This window comes from Heptranchias perlo, chromosome 9 (assembly GCF_035084215.1).
Source record: "Heptranchias perlo isolate sHepPer1 chromosome 9, sHepPer1.hap1, whole genome shotgun sequence".
Taxonomy (NCBI): domain Eukaryota; kingdom Metazoa; phylum Chordata; class Chondrichthyes; order Hexanchiformes; family Hexanchidae; genus Heptranchias; species Heptranchias perlo.
In genome coordinates, this window is record NC_090333.1 from 56,359,444 (window position 1) to 56,380,759 (window position 21,316).

The window sequence follows — 21,316 nt, forward strand, 5'->3', positions numbered from 1 at the left end:
TGCCATTTGCTTCTCATTTTTGTGATCCTTTACAATGTAGCAAAATGGTGCCCCTCATAAACTGACGTAGCCAAGACACATGAAAGCCTGACAGTTGGGGTAATACAATATTCTTAGTTGAGATCGCTAATGTAAATATGAATTTTAGATGTTATTGGAATACCCGACATCAAAGAGGAATCAGTTGTAGTTAGAAAAGCAATGCTGATATCTTGTATACAATGAGTCGTTCTTTGCATTTCCTTCATCTGCCAGTTCTTTTTTTTTCATGAAAATATAAAACACACTGTCTGAATTGTGATTAATGTAGGCAAACCAAGTACATACAGCCAAGGTCACTGTGCCCACAGGCATGTGCAACTGAGGCAGAAAAAAACACTTTTATTTGCATCTGATCCCAGGGATGAAAGTTTTCTCCTTGGTGTGACTGAAAGGATTAAACTTCTTGTTTACCGCTGTTACAGTACCTGTCAAAATACAATCTTTAAAAGCAGAGCATGCTAAAAGTGCACAGCAGGTCAGTCAAATTGTGAAAAGAAAGGCAGGTTAACATTTAGACGTGAACGTTCATTAGAACAATTCTTTACAATTTGCGCAGACTAGACTGAGATCAGGTGCCATTGGCAATGCAGCAGCACATTCTAAAACTATATTGAACATAAAACATGATTCACTTCATAAGAAATGTAATGTTCAAAATTGGTAGTGGTGAATAGTTTCATACTTGAATGTCCAATTCATTGGGTCATGCTCAGTTAAATTAGAATTTCAAATCCAGATTTTGCCATCACTGTTCCAATGTAAATGTAACCGACTTCATTGGAAACATAGGGCCCAATATTAGGAGGGAGGCGGGTTGACAGTGGGGGGTCGACTGGGTGTGTGGGTAACGCACCCAGTGAAATTGGTGGGTTTGGCATGCGACCGTAAGTAAATTGAAGCCACTTACCTTGGCTTCCAGGTTTCGCGCTGGAAAGCTGCACAGCGGGCGGACTGCGCACCCGCATCACAGGCTGTCAGCTGGAGGAGCCCTATTTAAAGGGGCAGTCCTCCACTGACTGATGCTGCAGAAAATAGGCAAAATTAGAGCATGGAGCAACCCAGGGGGAAGGCTGCTCCCAGGTTTAATGATGCCTCACTCTAGGTCTTACTGGATGGGGTGAGGAGGAGGGGGGAGGACAGAGATCTTCCACCCGGCGGACGGGAGGAAGTGGCCTGTCTCTGCCACCACGATGGCCTGGCTCGAGGTGGCAGAGGAGGTCACCAGCACCACCAACATATCACGCACCTGCATACAGTGCAGGAGGCGCTTCAATGACCGAACCAGGTCAGCTGAAGTGAGTACACTTACTCATTCCCCTACACTCCATCTGCCACATCACCGCATCTCCTTCTGCACTGCCAACACTACTCTATCACATCACTCGTCACACCCACTGATCCCTCATCCTCATCTTACCTGCACTTCCTCACCTCCCCAGTACTCATCCCACCACTACCACTCAACCCAATCCTCATACAATCTCATGGCTCTGTCTCATACTCACCCTCTCATGCATCTCTTTCACAGTCAGCCTCAGCCCACCTGCCACTACCTGAGCTGCAGCCACAGGGCATGCATCACGTATGTGTAGTAGGAAGCGTAAGGCAAACGTGTCGTGAGCATGAAGGGGATGCACAAGGGTGTTTGAGGGTTTGTCATGGTTTTTACTTATATTTGATTTCTGATCAACTCACATTACATATATTGTCACCACTACTGTCACGTCTTGGCCACTCTTGACTGGCTTGTGCAATAAGACCCTTTCAAGAGGTTCTCCATGAACACCCTTGATGCCACCCATTGGGTCACCCTACAATGGGTGTATGTGTAGTTGCCGACTACTTTGTGCAGGTGCCTGTTGCGCAGCACTGTGTTGTGTAGCTCCACGTGGCGGAGGTGGACAGCATCCTGACGGTGTGAGTGTGAGGGGGTTCACAAAGTAGGTAAATGTGTTTGGACAGCAGAATTTAGGGTATGATGTAATAATTTGGAGTGTGGAGACAACGATGTGGCAGGCAAAACTTTGTCTGAGGTGACAGAGTGCCCTGCTGAAATAAATGAAGTTTTCCCCCCAACTGTCAAGGAATCCTCTGCATCTCCCAATGGCTGCTGACTGAAACATGTCTGCAACAACAGGGAGTGTTTCTCCCAGCATGGGAAACACGCTGAGGAGAGTCCAAAATCACATCCCTGCTAAAATCTCTTCCCAATGAGGTCCACATGCGGGGTCTGCGCGCGCACCGATTCACGTCATTGGGGAACCCGGAAGTGGGCGGGTTGGAGCCGGGCTCCGGACCTGCTCCGGGATTCCCCAATTTTAGGAACCCCCCACCACGAACGCTCCCGCTCGGCCATCCTAAAATTGACCCCATAAACTTCTTATTTACAGACCCATTTGACTTTTAGGTTGATTCTTTGTATATCTCATTACAATGTGTTCTCTTGATTCTGCTTTGATACACGTTGATTTTGGTAAACAACTCAGAAGTTCCATCATTTTTTTAGGTCGCATAAATTGAGTCCTAACCTTGTCCAAAAGCCCTGATCAGGCCCAGTTACTTAATTTTTTAGTTACAAATTTTAAATGGTTGGTCTTTCAGTTTGCAGATTTTGGTGTGTAAGAGTCATGTATTTGATGTTGAATGTGATTCACGGATCTGAAGGATCCCTGCTAACTGCATGGCAAATTGAGGTTAGTTTGGGCCAATCAAAAACCAAAAAAGGGAACCTACAGTCATACAGCTCAAAACCTTTAATAGTAATATAGTATCATAATAGGTGCAGCACAGGAGGAGGCCATTCGGCCCATTGTGCCGGCTCTTTGAAAGAGCTATCCAATTAGTCCCATTCCCCTGCTCTTTCCCCATAGCCCTATAATTTTTTTTCCTTCAAGTACTTATCTAATTCCCTTTTGAAAGTTACTGTTGAATTTGCTTCCACCGCCCTTTCAAGCAGTGCATTCCAGAACATTACATTACAACTCGCTGCGTTAAAAAAAAATGTTTCCTCATATCGCCTCTGGCTCTTTTGCTGATTACCTTAAATCTGTGTCCTCTGGTTACCGACCCTTCTGCCACTGGAAACAGTTTCTCCTTGTTTACTCTATCAAAACCGTTCATGATTTTGAATACCTCTATCAAATCTCCCCTTAACCTTCTCTGTTCTAAGGAGAACAATCCCAGCTTTTCCAATCACTCCACATAACTGAATTCCCTCAACCTGGCACCATTCTAGTAAATCTCTTCTGCACCCTCTCTAAGGCCTTGACATCCTTCCTAAAGTGTGGTGCCCAGAATTGAAGACAATACTCCAGCTGAGGCCTAACCAGTGTTTTATAAAGGTTTAGTGTAACCTCCTTGCTTTTGTACTCTATGCCTCTATTAATAAAGCCCAGGAACCCATATGTTTCTATAATAGCTGTCTCAACTTGTCCGGCCACCTTCAAAGATTTGATTATGTGTACTCCCAGGTCTCTTTGTTCCTGTACCCCCTTTAAAATTGTACCATTTAGTTTATATTGCCTCTCCTCATTCTTCCTACCAAAATGTATCACTTCACACTTCTCTGCGTTAAATTTCATCTGCCTTGTGACTGCCCATTTCACCAGTCTGTCTATGTTCTCCTGAACTCTGTTTGTATCCTCCACATTGTTTACTCCATTTCTGAGTTTTGTGTCATCTGCAAACTTTGAAATTATACCCTCTATTCCCAAGTCCAGGTCATTAATATATATCAAAAAGAGCAGTGGTCCTAATATTGACCCCTGAGGAACACCACTGTATACTTCCCTCCAGTCTGAAAAACAAGCGTTCACCACTACCCTCTGCTTTCTGTCCCTTAGCCAATTTTGATCCAAGCTGCCTCTGTCGCTTTAATCCCATGTGTTTTAATTTTGCTAACAAGTCTATTATGCGGCACTTTATCAAATGCCTTTTGAAAGTCCATATACACAACTTTAACCACACTACCCTCATCAACCCTCTCCGTTACATCATCAAAGAATTCGATCACGTTAGTCAAACATGATTTTCCTTTAACAAATCCGTGTTGACTTTCATTTATTTAGATGTTTCTTTAAATACTTGCATCATCAAAATATACCACTTTCTTTTAAGTTTAGGTCAAAACCTTTGATTTAGAACGTTTACATGGAGTGAGATGATTTATAAACATTCCCGTTCCATTCAAATATACCAAAATCCATGTAAACTAACTGTAGAAAATAAGTGGATATTTAGGTATATTATCAGAATATCAGTCTTATTTTTTTCTCACATAACCCCTCTTCAGCTGGTGAAAATGGAATTTTGTTTTATTTTACTAAACTCGTTGGAATTAATTTTTAATTCGAGGCATAGCAGTAACGATGGAATTTGCAATACAGTACCATTCATGTTGTAATTGAGGGATACTTTTCCATCCTTTTAATGCTGATCCATTTTGTTCTATCTGGGATGGAGAGTTCAGAAGAGGTTTAAAGTCTGCCTCATCTCTATTGTATTTGGAGCTGTATTCTGGTCCTGTACACTGGGTCTGCTATGATGCACAGCTACATTATCTCATGCAACAATGCAATGGTGTATGTTATGTTATCATTGCACAATGCAGGATAGGGCACTTTGTCTAGAAAATGAGCTGGTTGACAGTTATACCACAGCTGGATCTGCGTCATACCAACGTCCAACTGATGTTTTGCAGTGATTTTGTTGGTCCCACTGTTTACAGTTGTTGTAGTACCTTTCTAGAGTGGTCTGATGGAGATAGTAGGAGCAAAATATGGGGTACTTTATTCTCACTTATGCCTTTTCTAATGATGTGTGTGATGTTCTCTTGCAGGGCTGCTGCACGCTGTAATAAGGGTATTGAGGTTTTGTTTGCTGTAGCTCTGGAACACTTTGTTCTGGTGGTGGTGCGGGTGCTTCGAGGCCCCTCCCAGGCAGACGAAAGCCTGAAGAAAATCCGTCGCCTGATCCACTGTCAATGGTGTGAAGAGCGGGTCTTCTACAAAAAGTGCCATATGCTGGAAGGTAGGACTACCTCAATAAAAGGCTGGGCAACTAGCTTATTCAAAAAATATTTCATTTTCTTGCTTGTTTACTTCATGAATGGTGTAGCCCATGCAGTCTTTGTTTGTGGGCATTCTGCTCGACAGCCACACTGTGAAACATTCAAGTCCTCCAAGAACTTTTTAAGGATTCACTTAGCATTGTAATGATGCAGCACCTGGTTCCGCCTGTATATGCCATTCGTGAGCTATGTAAATGATAAATATTTATCAGTGGCAGAAAGATTGTGCTATAGCATTTCAGTTTAATCCACAGGTTCCATGGTAGATTTTAACTGAAGGATAACTATATCTGAATTAGTTGTGATTAAAGCAGGAGGCTTTCCACTACATTATTGTTTGTGTCCCTCTAAGCACAATTGCCAGTGTCACAAGTGGTTATTGGAGCTTGATGATGCTATTAATAAGATTTGTGCATTTTTACAGGCAACATTCGCACAAAACCAGAAGCAGATGCATTAAAAGCTTCTCTCAATGGGTTTCTGATGTGTCAAAACATTTACTGGATGTGGTCTTATGACTATATAAGTTTTGAGTCAACACTACACAATACAAACACTGTAACCACACTGAAGATTGATTTACGACACTGCTTTTTGTCTAGAAACAAACCATCGGTCTGTTTTCAAACTGATTAAGTGTTATTCTTTCAGAGAGTGCATACCGTCAGCTGCCCTGTGACTGTCATGGAAGTATGCCAGGAAAGACGGCTGTGGAACTTGGACCATTGTGGTATGTCAGCTTCTTGTAGTTAAGGACTACAAGAATTATTGTTTGCCATCACATTAACAGTGCTGAGGAATGGAAAATTTTCATCCTTCTACCCAATGAGTTTGTCCACCATTCCCAGCTCAGACTGACTGCAGGTATTGTTCCCTCTTGACACTCCATCAAGGAGTTTCAATCTCATAAACGCGCTCCCCCAGCATAACATTTCCATTTCTTGTGGCAGTTGTTTGAAAATACCCAAATATGGAAGAGTTGCCAGCAGCATATGGGCTTTGATTCAGGTACTGGGAGCTGGTATGAAATTATCCACGCTCCTTTCACATAAGATTCTTAACAGCCTCTGCAAACCCGGCTTCAGCCATCTGTCTGTGCCACATTTAAGTATGGATTTGGGAGGCGAAAAGACCATGTTTAAACCAAGAGTGTCCAAGTTATGAGTCGCATAGGCACATATCATATAGTCTTAAGGTCAAATATAAAGTTTAAATCCATGTTCCTGTTAATTTGCATTTATCTGAAGTGGCTGATATTAACAGATCTTGGTGTTCTGATTTAGGATTTTTCCAACAATGAGGCAACAATACTAACAACGGCTCTTTCCAAACACCCTTTTTTAAAATTCATTCATGGTATGTGGCCATCGCTGGCAAGGCTAACATTTATTGCCCATCCCTAATTGCCCTCGAGAAGGTGGTGGTGCGCCGCCTTCTTGAACTGCTGCAGTCCGTGTGGTGAAGGTTCTCCCACAGTGCTGTTAGACAGGGAGTTCCAGGATTTTGACCCAGCGACGATGAAGGAACGGCGATATATTTCCAAGTCGGGATGGTGTGTGACTTGGAAGGGAACGTGCAGGTGGTGTTGTTCCCATGTGCCTGTTGCCCTTGTCCTTCTAGGTGGTAGAGGTCGCGGGTTTGAGAGGTGCTGTCGAAGAAGCCTTGGTGAGTTGCTGCAGTGCACCTTGTAGATGGTACACACTGCAGCTACAGTGCGCCTGTGGATGTTTAGGGTGGTGGATGGGGTGCCATTCAAGCAGGCTGCTTTATCCCAGATGGTGTTGAGCTTCTTGAGTGTTGTTGGAGCTGCACTCATCCAAGCAAGTGGAGAGTATTCCATCACACTCCTGACTTGTGCCTTGTAGATGGTGGAAAGGCTTTCGAGAGTCAGGAGGTGAGTCACTCACTGCAGAATACCCAGCCTCTGACCTGCTCTTGTAGCCACAGTATTTATGCGGCTCGTCCAGTTAATCTAAGCTGACAATATTCAAACAAAACAAACCAGCAAGTAAGAAATATCAGCATATAGGACTGAGTTGCCTGGGTTTCAGTGACTATATTGCCAAGGCTCAGGACCCAAACATTACCCTAGCGCTGCAGGCTGGACACCCCTGCCTAAACTCACTGTACCACTTAGTCCCTTTCTAAAATGTAAAATCAAGCAAAATGGCAGCTGTTCTGGAGGAAGATATAGTCAGAAATAGCCATCATCAAAGCTGAAACAATTTTAAAGGGTTAATTTCAAAGTCTGTAGAATCAAATGTTGGACTGGTCAGGGATGATCCAGTGATGCTGTCGCGGGGTGGGGGATAGGGGGGAATCGTTCTCTGTGCTTGTAGTCGCATTAGCAGTATGAAAAAAAACTCCAGATCTCAGAGTCTTTAAGACAACATTGGTCATTTATTGCAGCAGTTTGTGTTTTATTTTACATCTTATGGAAGTGTACCTAATCCTGCGAACTGAATGTGAATGCTATTTTCTGCTGCAAGTTGCAAAGTAGTAGTAATACATTCAAAGTAGTAGTTGTTTAAACCAGCAATTTTCAAATTTCTAACTCCAAAAGACAATATTGGCTATCCAAAGGAAAGCAGTGATGTCACTGCAGAAGTATTAGTATACAGCAATAGTATTCAGAAATAGTGTGCAAATTAATCAAAAAATATAGAAAAGCGCAGCAAATGGCTGATCCCTAAACTTCAAACTCACCGATCACTTGTGTCCTCCAGTGCATTAAAATCAAGATGCTCATCCTTGTGTACAAATCCTTCCATGCCCTCCTCCCACCTTCTTCTAAAAGCTCTCCCAGCTTGAACCCTCTGGTCTTCTGACTCTGGCTTGCTCAACCATTGGTGGCAGAGCCTTCAGCCGTTGTGGACCTGCGCACTGAAATTCTTTTCCCCAAGTGCCTCCACGTTGCTACGTCTCACCCCACCTTCAAAGGCTTTCTCAAAACTTTTCCTACAACTATGTATAAATCAGTATTTTTGTTCTGAAAAGCCACCCGTGTAAACCAGAAAGTGTACATAACTAATATATAATACAACAACAACAACTACTACTACTACTTGCATTTATATAACGCCTTTAACAAAGGAAAATGTCCCAAGGCGTTTCACAGGATGTTATCAGACAAAATTTGACACCGAGCCACATAAGAGATATTGGGGCAGGTGACCAAAAGCTTGGTCAAAGAGGTAGGTTTTAAAGAGTGACTTAAAGGAGGAGAGAGAGGCAGAGAGGTTTAGGGAGGGAATTCCAGAGCTTAGGGTCTTGGCAGCTGAAGGCACGGCCGCCAATGGTGGAACAATTAAAATCGGAGATGTTCAAGAGGCAAGAATTGGAGGAGCACAGAGATCTCGGAGGGTTGTTGGGCTGGAGGAGGTTACAGAGATAGGATGGGGCGAGGCCATGGAGGTATTTGAACACTAGGATGAGAATTTTAAAATACAGAGCACCGTGGATGGTACTAGATTGTTAATCGTTAGAGAGGTTTGAGGATCTCAACTTGTTTTCATTGGTATGATTTAAGAAACTTATGAATGGAAACAATAAAGTGGGTAAGAAGTTGATCACAAAACAAGGATGTGAAAGATGCACACAATTTAGGACATTGCATACAAATTTATTTTGCATGAGCTGTTACGGACCACAGCCCCGCTCTTACTGGATAGCAAATACTGTGCTTCCAATTGGTCAAAGTGATTGGTCCAAGCAGCATCACCTGTTTTCATGCAGGTGGCACCATTTGATTTTTTTATGTGATTGAGTAATAGCACTCTGGGGGAGGGAATGCAAAGATATTGGTTGTATACAAGTTTCAAATTGTTAGCTCCACCCTGTCACAATTCCCAAGCAGGATTTTGAAAACTACTCAGTTTTTCCTTGTGATTGGGATTTCTGTACCATTGTTTTTCATGCATCTTTTGCCTCTACGTAGATTATCAGTGAAAGAATAACCACTGTTGCAATTGACTATTGCAGTATTATAATATCCTGGTATGCGCATCCAGTATTTGATTCAATTTCCAATTATTCTCTTCACACACCTATTTTTACAACTGCTATTTTTCTTTCAGTATGTTTTCTATTTAGTATGTTTTCATATATAAATGAGCTTGTGGTTTACTAGGGATATTCCTACACCAGCAACTGATTTAGTACTTGGCTTTGCCCCAATTTATGCACTTGTCGTTCTATTTTTGTCTGATTAGTATTTTATTGAGTGGAAATAAATCCAGTGGAAGCAGTGATATAATATGATCCAGTTCCCATTGTGCTCAGCGTGCCCTCTGATCTGTGGGACAGATTCAACACCACCAGAACTACTGTGAATGTACAAATCTTAGCCGTGTGCATTTGAAGGCAACTCTGTATTCATAATGTGAATTACCTTATACTAAAGAAGATAATTCCCCCTGTTTGTTACTTGTAGTGCAGTTGTGTGTTCTTTGTACACATGTTTAGGTTTAACTACAAATGGCAAGCAGAGGAAATTTTCAACTTGAGTCGTAAAATTGTGAAACGTTAATTCACTTGCCATTCATGATTGGATTACATCTAAACCTCAAATAAAAACCTTTTGCCTCTTGAAAGCTCCCAACTCTCAGCAAATTGCTTTTTCAGGTGGCAATTTTTTGTGTATCATATTCTGGTTGCTAAGGTTACTAAGCATGCAAGATTTTTTTCCCTTATTGGGAATTGTGATATTTTTTCTGATATTAGATTAAAATTGCAAACAGTCTTGATTGACCAATAGTGACTGACTGATTAATCTTGTGTGTGTTATATGCACTTAGTGTTTTTCTTTGTGCGTGACATAATAGGGTACTGTGTCATAAATCTCCCGTTTTACAGTAAGGCAGATAACACAGCATGTGAACACTGCACACCCGCATGTATGTCAACCCAATTTTTTTTTCAATCTAACAGTACAATGCATGATTTTCAGTGAAGGCCAACAGCTGCATGGAGGCTGATGGGAAGTCTAGTGCTACTGCAATTCTTTATTCTGTTCAGGGGAAAATAAACAAAGTAATTTCCAAAGACTGGAGCCAGAGCAAGCCTTATAACTTTGGAATCCTTAGCTTAGTTACTTCTGGGGAATGGGGCAAATAATCGAATATGCTGTCATCTAGTTTATCTATAAAGTATGTACATGTAAAAATCAAGAAACTGTGAACAGATCTTTGTCTAAAACAATGTAAATTATACTGTACCACTGAATCTCCATTCAATCCTATATATTGATTTTTTTTTTGCGTTTATCATGGCACATTGTTAGAGCACTGCAGGTGTGAGGAAATATCAGCTGAATTTCCCCCACACTGCCAAGTTCCTTATCTTGCCCAAGTCACTGAGGGAATGTTTCTTTAAGAGGAGAATGGTCTCTGATCTACTCCCACAAAGCACCATTGTGGCAGCCTGGGGACAGCTAATCCTCTCCCTTTCACCTGCCATTGTTGCATGGCCCTGAGAGACCAGAGGATAATAACAAAGATCTTACTTAAAACTTCTGTGTTTCTTTTTCATGAAACAAAACAATTTTAGAGATGCATTGACTAGTAACCACCAGTGTACAGAGATCCCAGAGTTTTTAAGCAGTTCTCAATATCATAAGCGCCATTCTCTATTGAAGCTAACTGAAAATTCTGTGACTCACAGTGGTGGCTTAGTGATGGGCGGAACTGGAGTTGCATAAGAAGGTGCTATACTTATTAGTTCTTCAGCATGAGTACTTATAGCACATAACTGCTGTAATCCTTGGTGGTAGTGTCTATAAAATTGACTATATTTAGTTGGTTAGAAGGTGATTGCAATGGGCTAAATTACGCTTTATTCATAATCAGTGGACAGAAAATCTAGCCCCTTGACATAACTTTCTTTTGTTTCTTGGCTTCTATTCAATTTCAAGGGCAGGGTCATTGTTTAACACTGGCTTCTTGCGAAGAATGCTGTTCGAGGCCGTTCAGCATGGAATTGAAGACATCCAGCCTTTGCTAAAGAACCTGATCTGTGAATCTGAATGCACAACCCTGAAGCACTATTCAATATTTGGACCAATGAGCCACAGCAGTCAAGGTCAGTTTGCTCAGTGATATAGTTTTAGTAATGGTTTTGAAAGTAGATGTGTAAAGTGGTTTAGAGGATTTTGATTTTGCCACCAGTTAAAGTTGAAAATTGGAGCTCAGTTAGTAAAAACAGTGCGTGAGTAAGCCATAGGTTGCTTTGTGCTAAGTTGATTTATGCTTTGTTGGGTAGTGTTTAGTTTGGGGAACTATAACTGGCCTCAATGTCCCTGGGTTAGAAAGGAGAAAGTTCAGCCAGAGTTCCCACTCCTGATTAGAAAGAGCATCTGTGTGAACGTCAGGTAAGGACAAGATCAGGCTCTGCTACAATGTCCCCCATGAAGCTACAGCTTGGCAACACTTGCTTATCAAATGTTACATGAAGAATTGTCATTTGGGCAAGTACCAAAGAGTGGCCGGTACTTGTGGACTATACCCCAGCATGTCTCAGTGATTCAGGAGAGGAGGGGGAAACATTGAAGGGGTGGGTTGGAATATACATGGACACATTCTTTCTCAGCAACCAACTTTTTATTTTGCTTGATAAATCTAGGCAAAGGGCAAGGCTCATAGAGCATTTTTGCTGATCATCACGATTGCATTACAAATATGAATCAATTAGTGTGGGTGTAATAACGCATCAACACCACAGAGCACACTGGTTATGTGGTCAGCAAAAAAAACCACTCAAAATTGAATAAAACAATTGCTCTTAACTTCACAATATATATGTGATAAAAAGCAACTAATAGCCTGAAGTGATTTAAGGGCTGTAATCTTATCACAGGGTTTGGGTATTGGACTATATGAGAATCATCATCATTTGAACCATGCAGTGAGATAAGTGACTTACAATTTGTCCATTATCAGGGACAGGAGGGTGTGACTGTGAGTCAAGCAGGTATGGGGGCCCAAGATACAGTGATGGAGGAGCCTCAGCCTTTGACCTTGTCCATCAGGTATGAGGTGCTTGCTACCTGTATGGATGAGAACAAAGACTGCAGGGAGGATGGGCAAACTTACCACGGCAACGTGGTACAGGAGGCGATTCAAGTGGGGGGAGTAAAAAGGAATGTGGTAGGGGATAGTATAGTCAGGGGGATAGATACTGTTCTCTGCAGCCATGAGCGGGAGTCCCGAAGGCTTTGTTGCCTGCCCGTCGACAGGGTTAAGGATATCTCCTCGCGGCTAGAAAAGAACTTGGAACATGAGGGGGGGGATCCAGTTGTCGTGGTCCATGTAGGACCCAACGACATAGGTAGAACTAGGAATGAGGTTCTGCTAAGGGAGTTTGAGGAGCTAGGGTCCAAATTAATAAGCAGAATCTCAAAGGTAATAATCTCTGGATCACTACCCGAGCCACGTGCAAATTGGCATAGGGCCAAACAAATTAAATGTTTTAATGAGTGGCTCAAAGAGTGGTGTGGGAGATAGGAATTTTCAATTCATGGGGCACTGGCACCAGTACTGGGAAAAGAGGGAGCTGTTCCGTTGGGACAGGTTCCACTTAAACCATGCTGGGACCAGTGTCTTGGCAAATCGAATAACTGGGGCGGTAGAAAGGGCTTTAAACTATACATATTAACAATATTTTTGTGATAAAAAGCAACCAATAGCCTGAAGTGATTTAAGGGCTGTAACCTTATCACTGGGTTTGAGTATTGCACTATATGAGAACCGTCATCATTTGAACCATGCGGTGAGAAAAGTGGCTGCAGAGAACAGTATCTATCCCCCTGACTATACTATCCCCTACCACATTCCTTTTTACTCCCCCCACTTGAATCGCCTCCTGTACCACGGTGCTGTGGTCAATTTGCCCATCCTCCCTGCAGTCTTTGTTCTCATCCATACAGGTAGCAAGTACCTCATACCTGTAGGGGGGGGGGGGTGGGGGGAGGGTTCAGGTAAGGGGAAATTCATAAACCCAAATGTAAAAGTCAAGGCTATAGGGCAGTGTAGCGATTTGGGTGAAGATAAGCAGTGTGACAGGAAGGGACAGAGAGTTTAACGGTAATATTGCATCAGTGAATAAGGTCAAATCAGGGAAAAATAGTAAAAAGTTAAAATTAAAGGCGCATTATTTGAATGCACGAAGTATACGTAATAAGATAGACGAATTAATAGCACAAATAGAGATAAATGGGTTTGATCTAGTAGCCATTAATGAGACGTGGTTGCAAGGTGACCGAGATTGGGAACGAAATATTCCAGGGTACTTGACTTTTCAAAAAGACAGACAAAATGGAAAAGGAGGGTGTGTAGCCCTAATAATAAGGGATGACATAAAGATAATAGTGGCTCGGAAGTTCAGGAAGTAGAATCAGTGTGGATGGAGCTAAGAAATAACAAAGGGCAGAAACGACTGGTGGGAGTAGTTTGTAGGCCCCCTAACAGTAGTTATATTGTTGGACAGAGTATTAATCAAGAAATAAGAGGAGCTTGTAACAAAGATAATACAGTAATTGTGGGGGACTTCAATCTTCATATAGACTGGGCAAATCAAATTGGCAAAAGTAGTTTGGAGGACGAGTTCATGGAATGCATTCGAGACAGTTTCCTAGAACAATACATCGTGGAACCAACCGGGAACAGGCTATTTTAGATCTTGTCTTGTGTAATGATACAGGGTTAATTAGTAATCGCATAGTAAGGGATCCTCTGGGGAAGAGTGATCATAATATAGAATTTCACATTGAGTTCGAGAGTGACGTACTCAAGTCCGAAACTAGAGTCTTAAACTTAAACAAAGACAATTACATAGGCCTGAGAGGCGAGTTGGCAAAGGTTGATATGGAAATTAGATTAAAAGATATGACAGTAGATAAGCAATGTCAAACATTAAAAAAAATCATAATTCTCATCGAATATACATACCATTGAGAAATAAAAACTCCACAGGAAAAGTGATCCAACCGTGGCTAACTAAAGACGTTAAGGATAGTATTAGGTTAAAAGAAGAGGCATATGTTGTTGCCAAGAAGAGTAGTAAGCTTGAGGATTGGGAGAGTTTTAGAAACTAGCAAAGGATGACCAAAAAGTGATAGAGGGAGAAAATAGAATATGAGAGTAAACTAGCAAGAAATATAAAAACAGATTGTAAGAGCTTCTACAAGCATGTAAAAAGGAAGAGAGTAGCAAAAATAAACTTGGGATCCTTAGAGACTGAGACAGGAGAAATTATAATGGGGACTAAGGAAATGGCAGAGACGTTGAACAGATATTTTCTGTCTGTCTTCATAGTAGAAGACACAAAAAACACACCGGAAATAGTGGGCAACCAAGGGTCTAATGAGAGTGAGGAAATTAAAGTAATTTATTTTGGTAAAGAAAAAGTACTGGAGAAATTAATGGGACTAAAAGCCGACAAATCCCCTGGACCTGATGGCCTACATCCTAAGGTTCTAAAAGAGGTGGCTGCAGAGATAGTGGATGCATTGGTTTTGATCTTCCCAAATTCTCTAGATTCTAGAACGGTGGATTGGAAGGTAGCAAATGTAACCCCGCTATTCAAGAAAGGGGGGGGGAGAGAAAACGGAACTATAGGCCAGTTAGCCTGACATCAGTCGTTGGGAAAATGCTGGAATCCATTATTAAGGTCGTGGTAACAGGGTACTTAGAGAATCATAATATGATTAGGCAGAGTCAACATGGTTTTATGAAAGGGAAATCGTGTATGACAAACCTGTTCGAGTTTTTTGAGGATGTAACTAACAGGGTCGATAAAGGGGAACCAGTGGATATAGTATATTTGGATTTTCAAAAGGCATTTGATAAGGTGCCACACGAAAGGTTGTTACACAAGATAAGGGCTCATGGGGTTGGAACTAATATATAGCATGGATAGAAGATTGGTTAACAGACAGAAAACAGAGAGTAGGGATAAACGTATCATTTTCAGGTTGGCCGGCTGTAACTAGTGGGGTGCCGCAAGGATCAGTGCTTGGGCCTCAGCTATTTACAATCTATATTAATAACTTAGATGAAGGGACCGAGTGTACTGTATCCAAGTATGCTGACGATACAAAGCTAGGTAGGAAAGTAAGCTGTGAGGAGAACACAAAGAGTCTGTAAAGGGATATAGACAGGTTAAGTAAGTGGGCAAGAAAGTGGCAGATGGAGTATAATGTGGGGAACTGTGAGGTTATTCACTTTGGTAAGAAAAATAGAAAAACAGAATATTTTTTAAATGATGAGAAACTATTAAATGTTGGTGTTCAGAGGGATTTGGGTGTCCTTGTACACGAAATACAAAAAGTTAACACGCTGGTACTGCAAGTAATTAGGAAGGCATATGGTATGTTGGCCTTTATTGAAAGTGGGTTGGAGTACAAGACAAGGAAGTCTTGCAGCAATTGTACAGGGTTTTGGGGAGACCTCACCTGGAGTACTGTGTACAGTTTTGGTCTCATTACCTAAGGAAGGATATACTTGCCTTAGAGGCAGTGCAACAAAGGTTCACTAGATTGATTCCTGGGATGAGAGGGTTGTCCTACGGGGAGAGATTGAGTAGAATGGGATTTTTCTCGCTGGAGTTTAGAAGAATCAGAGGTGATCTCATTGAAATATATAAGATTCTTAGAGGGCTTGACAGGGTAGATGCTGAGAGGTTGTTTCCCCTAGCTGGAGAGTCTAGAACTAGGGGGCATAGTCTCAGGATAAGGGGTCGGCCATTTAGGACTGAGATGAGGAGAAATTGCATCATTCAGAGGATTGTGAATCTTTGGAATTCTCTACCCCAGAGGGCTCGTCGTTGAGTATATTCAAAACTGAGATCGATAGATTTTTGGATTCTAATGGAATCAAGCGATATGGGAATTGGATGGGAAAGTGGAGTTGAGGTCGAAGATCAGCCATGATCTTATTGAATGGCGGAGCAGGCTCGAGGGGCCGTATGGCCTATTCCTGCTCCTATTTCTTATGTTCTTATTTTCTGTAATTACAAATTATTCTTTTCAAAAATCACTTTCAAGCACAGAATTGCTTCTGATTTGGCTGCAATTTTCCTATCCTCCTGCAGTCTACCCACATTGTATAAACAGCCCCTGGGACAGTGACAGGCTTATTGGGCAAGATTTTGACCCTGAGCCGGGAAGGGTGCTGTTGGGGGGGGGGGGGGGGGGGGACAATTTGCGGCGGGAAACCCGGATGTACAGGTTTGCTGTCCGACTGGTCGGCCTGATTGACAGGCTGGCCCCAGTCGGACGGGAGAGCAGCCAGGGAGATGACATGTTCAGGTGAGTCTTTGTTCTTGTGGATGGGGATGGGCATGGTTTAATCATGGGGGTCACGGCGGGGGGGTCAGTCATGGGGGGAGGGATCGGGGGTCAGTCATGCGGGTGGTGTTGGGATCAGAAGTCATCAGAGGGGTCCGCGATCATTGTGGGGGGAATTGGGGGTCATCGCAGGGTTCTGTGATCGTTGTGGGAGGGGTGGAGATTGGGAGGGGGTCATTGCAGAGGTCTGCGTTCATTGTGGGGGTCGCTGCAGGTAGGCTTGTTGGGCCTGGGGGAAGCACTCCTGCTCCTTCGGGCTCACAAGCAGTGCCAGAAGGGCACTTGCCTGCAGTTTTGGGCCTTCTCGCCTTTATTCACGTGGCGTAAAAGAGAAGACCCAGGAAACTCGGCCCCCAGGGGTTGAAATTGAAAACTCTGGAAAAATGGAGGCCCGCAGCCTCTTTGAAAGGTTTTAATCACCAACCCGCCTCCTTGGAGCTGGTTGGTCGCCCGCCCCTCATCCCACCCCGGTGAAAACTGGAAGTGAGCAGGTTGGAAGCGGGTTGGGGGCAGGTCCAAAATAGTTGCGAGTTTGAATGCCCCCCCACCCCAACCCACCCATTTTTCCCTTTTAAAATCGTGCCCGTTGAATCTGTCACTCCAGCTAATCTGCTAAAAAATTTAACATTACCAACCCCACCACCCACAAGATAAAAGGATTAAGGTATAATTTAGTCTCTTGTAAAATGTATATTCCTTTTAATATAGTCCTGGAGTATATTGTATTTGATGGTGTATTTCCTCTCCATACTTGGTTTTATACCCACATTCCCTTGCGCCCATTTTTTGATTACACCTCTGTGTAGTGCTGTGGGATGTTTCTCTGTATTAAAGGTGCCATATAAATGCCAATAGTTGTTTGTATCAACCTGTTTACCAGGCCTCTGCCAATTCTGTTCAGAAACCAGGAGCTAAGGGTGAGTGAGAATGGCCTGTCATGACTTGTCCTCCTTCCCTCTGGGGAGAACACCTGGCCTAGTCGTGGCTTAGCATAGCTGTCCCCAGAACAATATAACTGATTACATAGTAGTGTCAGCTTGGCTCAATTTGGTAGCACTCTCACCTCTGAGTCAGGTTGGAGGTTCAAATCCAACTGCAGGACTTGGGCATATAATCGAAGCTGACACTACAGTGCAGCACTGAAGGAGTGCTGCATTGTTGGAGGTACCGTCTTTCAAAAGAAACCGAGGGCCCGCCTGCCAGTTCACGTGTAGGTAATAGATTCCATGGTGCTATTCGAAGAACAGCGGTTGAGTACTGGCCAACACCAGAAGAGATTAACTGGTCATTTAACATTTTTTTGCCTACATTACAACAGTGACTACACTTCAAAAGTAATTATTTGGCTGTAAAACGTTTTGGGACTGCTTGAGTATATGAAAGGATATGAAAGTGCAAATTCTTTCTTCCTTCCATACTTATGGAACATCTACTGGGAAATGTATGTTCAGCAAGCCAGACTGTCGGAATTGATGTCCATTACATAGCCATTTTGCTGTACCTGCTCCTAAAAGCCTGGTCAGGTGATAATTGAATTCTTAATTATTTTTGAAAAAGCAGAGATTGACTTGTGTAGAATTTAAAATGTTTTACATTACATTTAAAAAGATATTTTCCCAGTATTTCCAATTAAATAAATTCTGGTATTTCATTTGGAGGTAATATTTCTCTCTAAGAGCAGGTACGTCTCTAAGACCCTTTGTTACCTCTAAACTCGACCATTCCAATGCTCTCCTAGCCGGCCTTCTATCTTCCACCCTCCATAAACTTGAGGTCATCCAAAACTCTGCTGCCCGTATCCTAACTCGCACCAAATTCCGTTCACCCATCACCCCGTGCTCACTGACCTACATTGGTTCCCAGCAATGCCTCGATTTTAAAATTCTCGTCCTGGTTTTCAAATCCCTCCATGGCCTCGCCTTCTCCAGCCCTACAACCCTCCGAGATCTCAGCGCTCCTTCAATCCTGGCCTCTTGCTTATCCCCGATTTTAATTGTTCCACCATTGGCGGCCGTGCCTTTAGTTTCCTAGGCCCTTTGCTCTGGAATTCCCTCCATAAACCCCTCTTGCCTCTCTACCTCTCTCCTCCTTTAAGACGCTCCTTAAAACTTACCTCTTTGACCAAGCGTTTGGTCACCTGTCCTAATATCTCCTTATGTGGCTCAGTGTCAAATTTTGTTGACAACGCTCCTGTGAAACATCTTGGGATGTTTTAAAGGTGCTATATAAATGCAAGTTGTTGTTATTGTATGGTGATTGCAATTAACGTTAAGAATAAAATACAATAATATTTTCCCCATAGTTTATCCTGCCAGTGCATGATGACTAGCATACACCCCTTTACAGTTGAGAGCAAGACCCTCTCTCTGCAAATTTTTCCACAACTCCCTGCCATAAGATTGTGTGATTCCCACTGATGAAACAAGATGATGGCAGGGCTGCCGATCACTCCAATATACCTAACACTGTTGGGAATGAGGGTTTTGTTTGGTACTCCGCCATATTGCTGGATAGAGCAGTTAGATTATGGCACTGACTGGCAACTGTGAATAGGCCACGGCTTGAGCTGTATGACCCTGCTGCCTGAAGAAGGTTGTATGTCATTGAGCTACTAATAGAGGGGAAATTGTGGGCAAAAACAAATTGTTTTGAAATGAATTGTCAATTTAACTACCCATGGTTCTTTTTTTCTTCCTAGAGGAAAGTGGGGTTGTTATCAAAACCTTAGCCTCTCATAAACCTGTAGTTGAAGACACAACCACTGCAATATATTCCGGGCATGGTAAGCATTCATTTTATTGAGTGTAGTTGAAGACACAACCACTGCAATATATTCCGGGCATGGTAAGCATTCATTTTATTGAGTGAAATTCCATGACAACATGATGTAAGCTTGAATCTCCATTATCTTCTCAAGGGCAATTAGGGATGGGCAATAAATGCTGGCCTCACCAGCGACGCCCACATCCCGTGAACGAATAAACAAAAATCTGCCATAATGGAGGGATTGTCCTCTCCGAGTGGATAATGGAAATCAGCAGATAATTGCCAATATTCACATTTTGTTCTTATGTCTATGGCACAGCAATACCCTAGGCACAATTACAGATAATAAAAATACATTGTGCAGTTTTCTTCACCAAGGAAATAAAATGAAATATAAATAACAAAGTGTAATGAGTTGACAATTTGTCCAAGGTTGTGACCTGTAAAAATTCTGGCAGGTATTAGGATAGCAGGTAATAGGAGGGTGGATAATGGCTTTTCCACGATACATAATACCGAGGACCTTTTTAGCTGTAGATGCAACCAGGGCACAAGGAGTGACTCTTCATCGGTGAATAGTGAAACCAAATTTAATTCGACAAAGATCTTTTAAAACTTGTGGTACTTCATGGGAAGGTAAGAAAACAGAGGAGTGGAAAAGACTCTCCAGCCTTCTAGCTGGTCCCAAAAACTCAATTGCCCATTTTCTCAAATATCTATTTAACTCTCCCTTAAAACGTTATGCCCTGTCTGCCTATCTGGGCTGTCCCTCCACATGTTCCATCACCCTCTGCGTAAAGTGGTTAAATTTAAACTGTCAGTGCACCACCTCTTTTTTTTAAAGCTTTGAGCCCTTCTCCGGGTTCGAGAGCTTGTTGCAATCTTGAACATATTATTAGGGTTCAATTTATCTATTACCCAAATTGCCTGTAATGCTATCTTCTTTGAGCCTTCTCTTCAGAGAACTGTCCCAGGATCTTCAAACTCTCCTCATAGCTCAGATATATCAGTTTGGTTGCTCTTATCTGCACTTCCTCCAATGCTTGAATATCCTTCTTGTACTATGGTTATCAGAATTGGGCCTAGTGAATGTGGTTGTACCAGTGCATTTCCTGAGTTTTGTACTCTATATTTCTAGCTATACACTCATGATCTGGTTAACTCTCCTTGCTCCTGATGCACACCAAGCTCTTGGGTTTCATAAACTATCCACCAATACCCCCAGATCCCTTCTGTATCCTGCAGTTTGGAGCCATTTAGTTTATATTCCTGCAGATGCTGCCTGACCTGCTGAGTGTTTCCAGCACTTCATTTTTATTTCACATTTTCAGCATCCTCTGTATTTTGCTTTAGTTTATATTCCCACTGTTTACTTCTTTTCCCTAGTCTCATTACTTTGCATTTGTCCACATTATATTCCTTTTGTCATTCGTCAATCCATCTTCCCAACCTATTCAGATACCTTTGTATACAGTTTGCCTCTTCCTAGTTGTTAACTCCTCTTCCCCCTCCTACCCCACCTACCCACCCCCTCCTTACCCGCCAATCCCCCCCCACCCCCCCCCAAACCCCCCCACCCCCACCCCCCCCCCCAATCCCCCCACCACCCACCCCCCCCCCAATCCCCCCCCCCACCACCCCCCACCCCACACCCCCCCCCCCCCAACCCCCCCCCCCAACCCCCCCCCCCCAACCCCCCCCCCAACCCCCCCAACCCCCCCACCTACCCCCACCAACCCCCCAACCCCCCCAACCACCCACCCACCAACCCCCCCCACCAACCCCCCCCATACCCCCAACCCCCCCCCAACCCCCCCCCCACCTACCCCCCCCCCCACCTACCCCCCCAATCCACCCCCCCCAACCCCCCCCACCTACCCCCCCAACCCCCCCCCACCTACCCCCCCCAATCCCCCCCCCCCCACCTACCCCCCCAATTCCCCCCCCAATTCCCCCCCCCACCTACCCCCCCCAATTCCCCCCCACCCACCTACCCCCCCCAATTCCCCCCCACCCACCTACCCCCCCCAATTCCCCCCCACCCACCTACCCCCCCCAATTCCCCCCCACCACCAACCCCCCCCAATTCCCCCCCCCCA

General features: G+C 43.3%; 1 protein-coding gene across 2 annotated transcripts in view; it reads left to right on the forward strand.

Moving 5' to 3' along the window:
* Positions 1-21,316, forward strand: part of trmt1l (tRNA methyltransferase 1-like) — a 69,730-nt gene that overhangs the window by 28,820 nt on the left and 19,594 nt on the right. For both annotated transcript variants that reach the window (XM_067989730.1, XM_067989731.1), the window contains exons 11-14: positions 4,880-5,070; positions 5,762-5,840; positions 11,022-11,188; positions 19,150-19,233. In XM_067989730.1, coding sequence (XP_067845831.1) covers positions 4,880-5,070; positions 5,762-5,840; positions 11,022-11,188; positions 19,150-19,233 — 521 coding nt within the window. The remainder of the gene's footprint in view (positions 1-4,879; positions 5,071-5,761; positions 5,841-11,021; positions 11,189-19,149; positions 19,234-21,316) is intronic.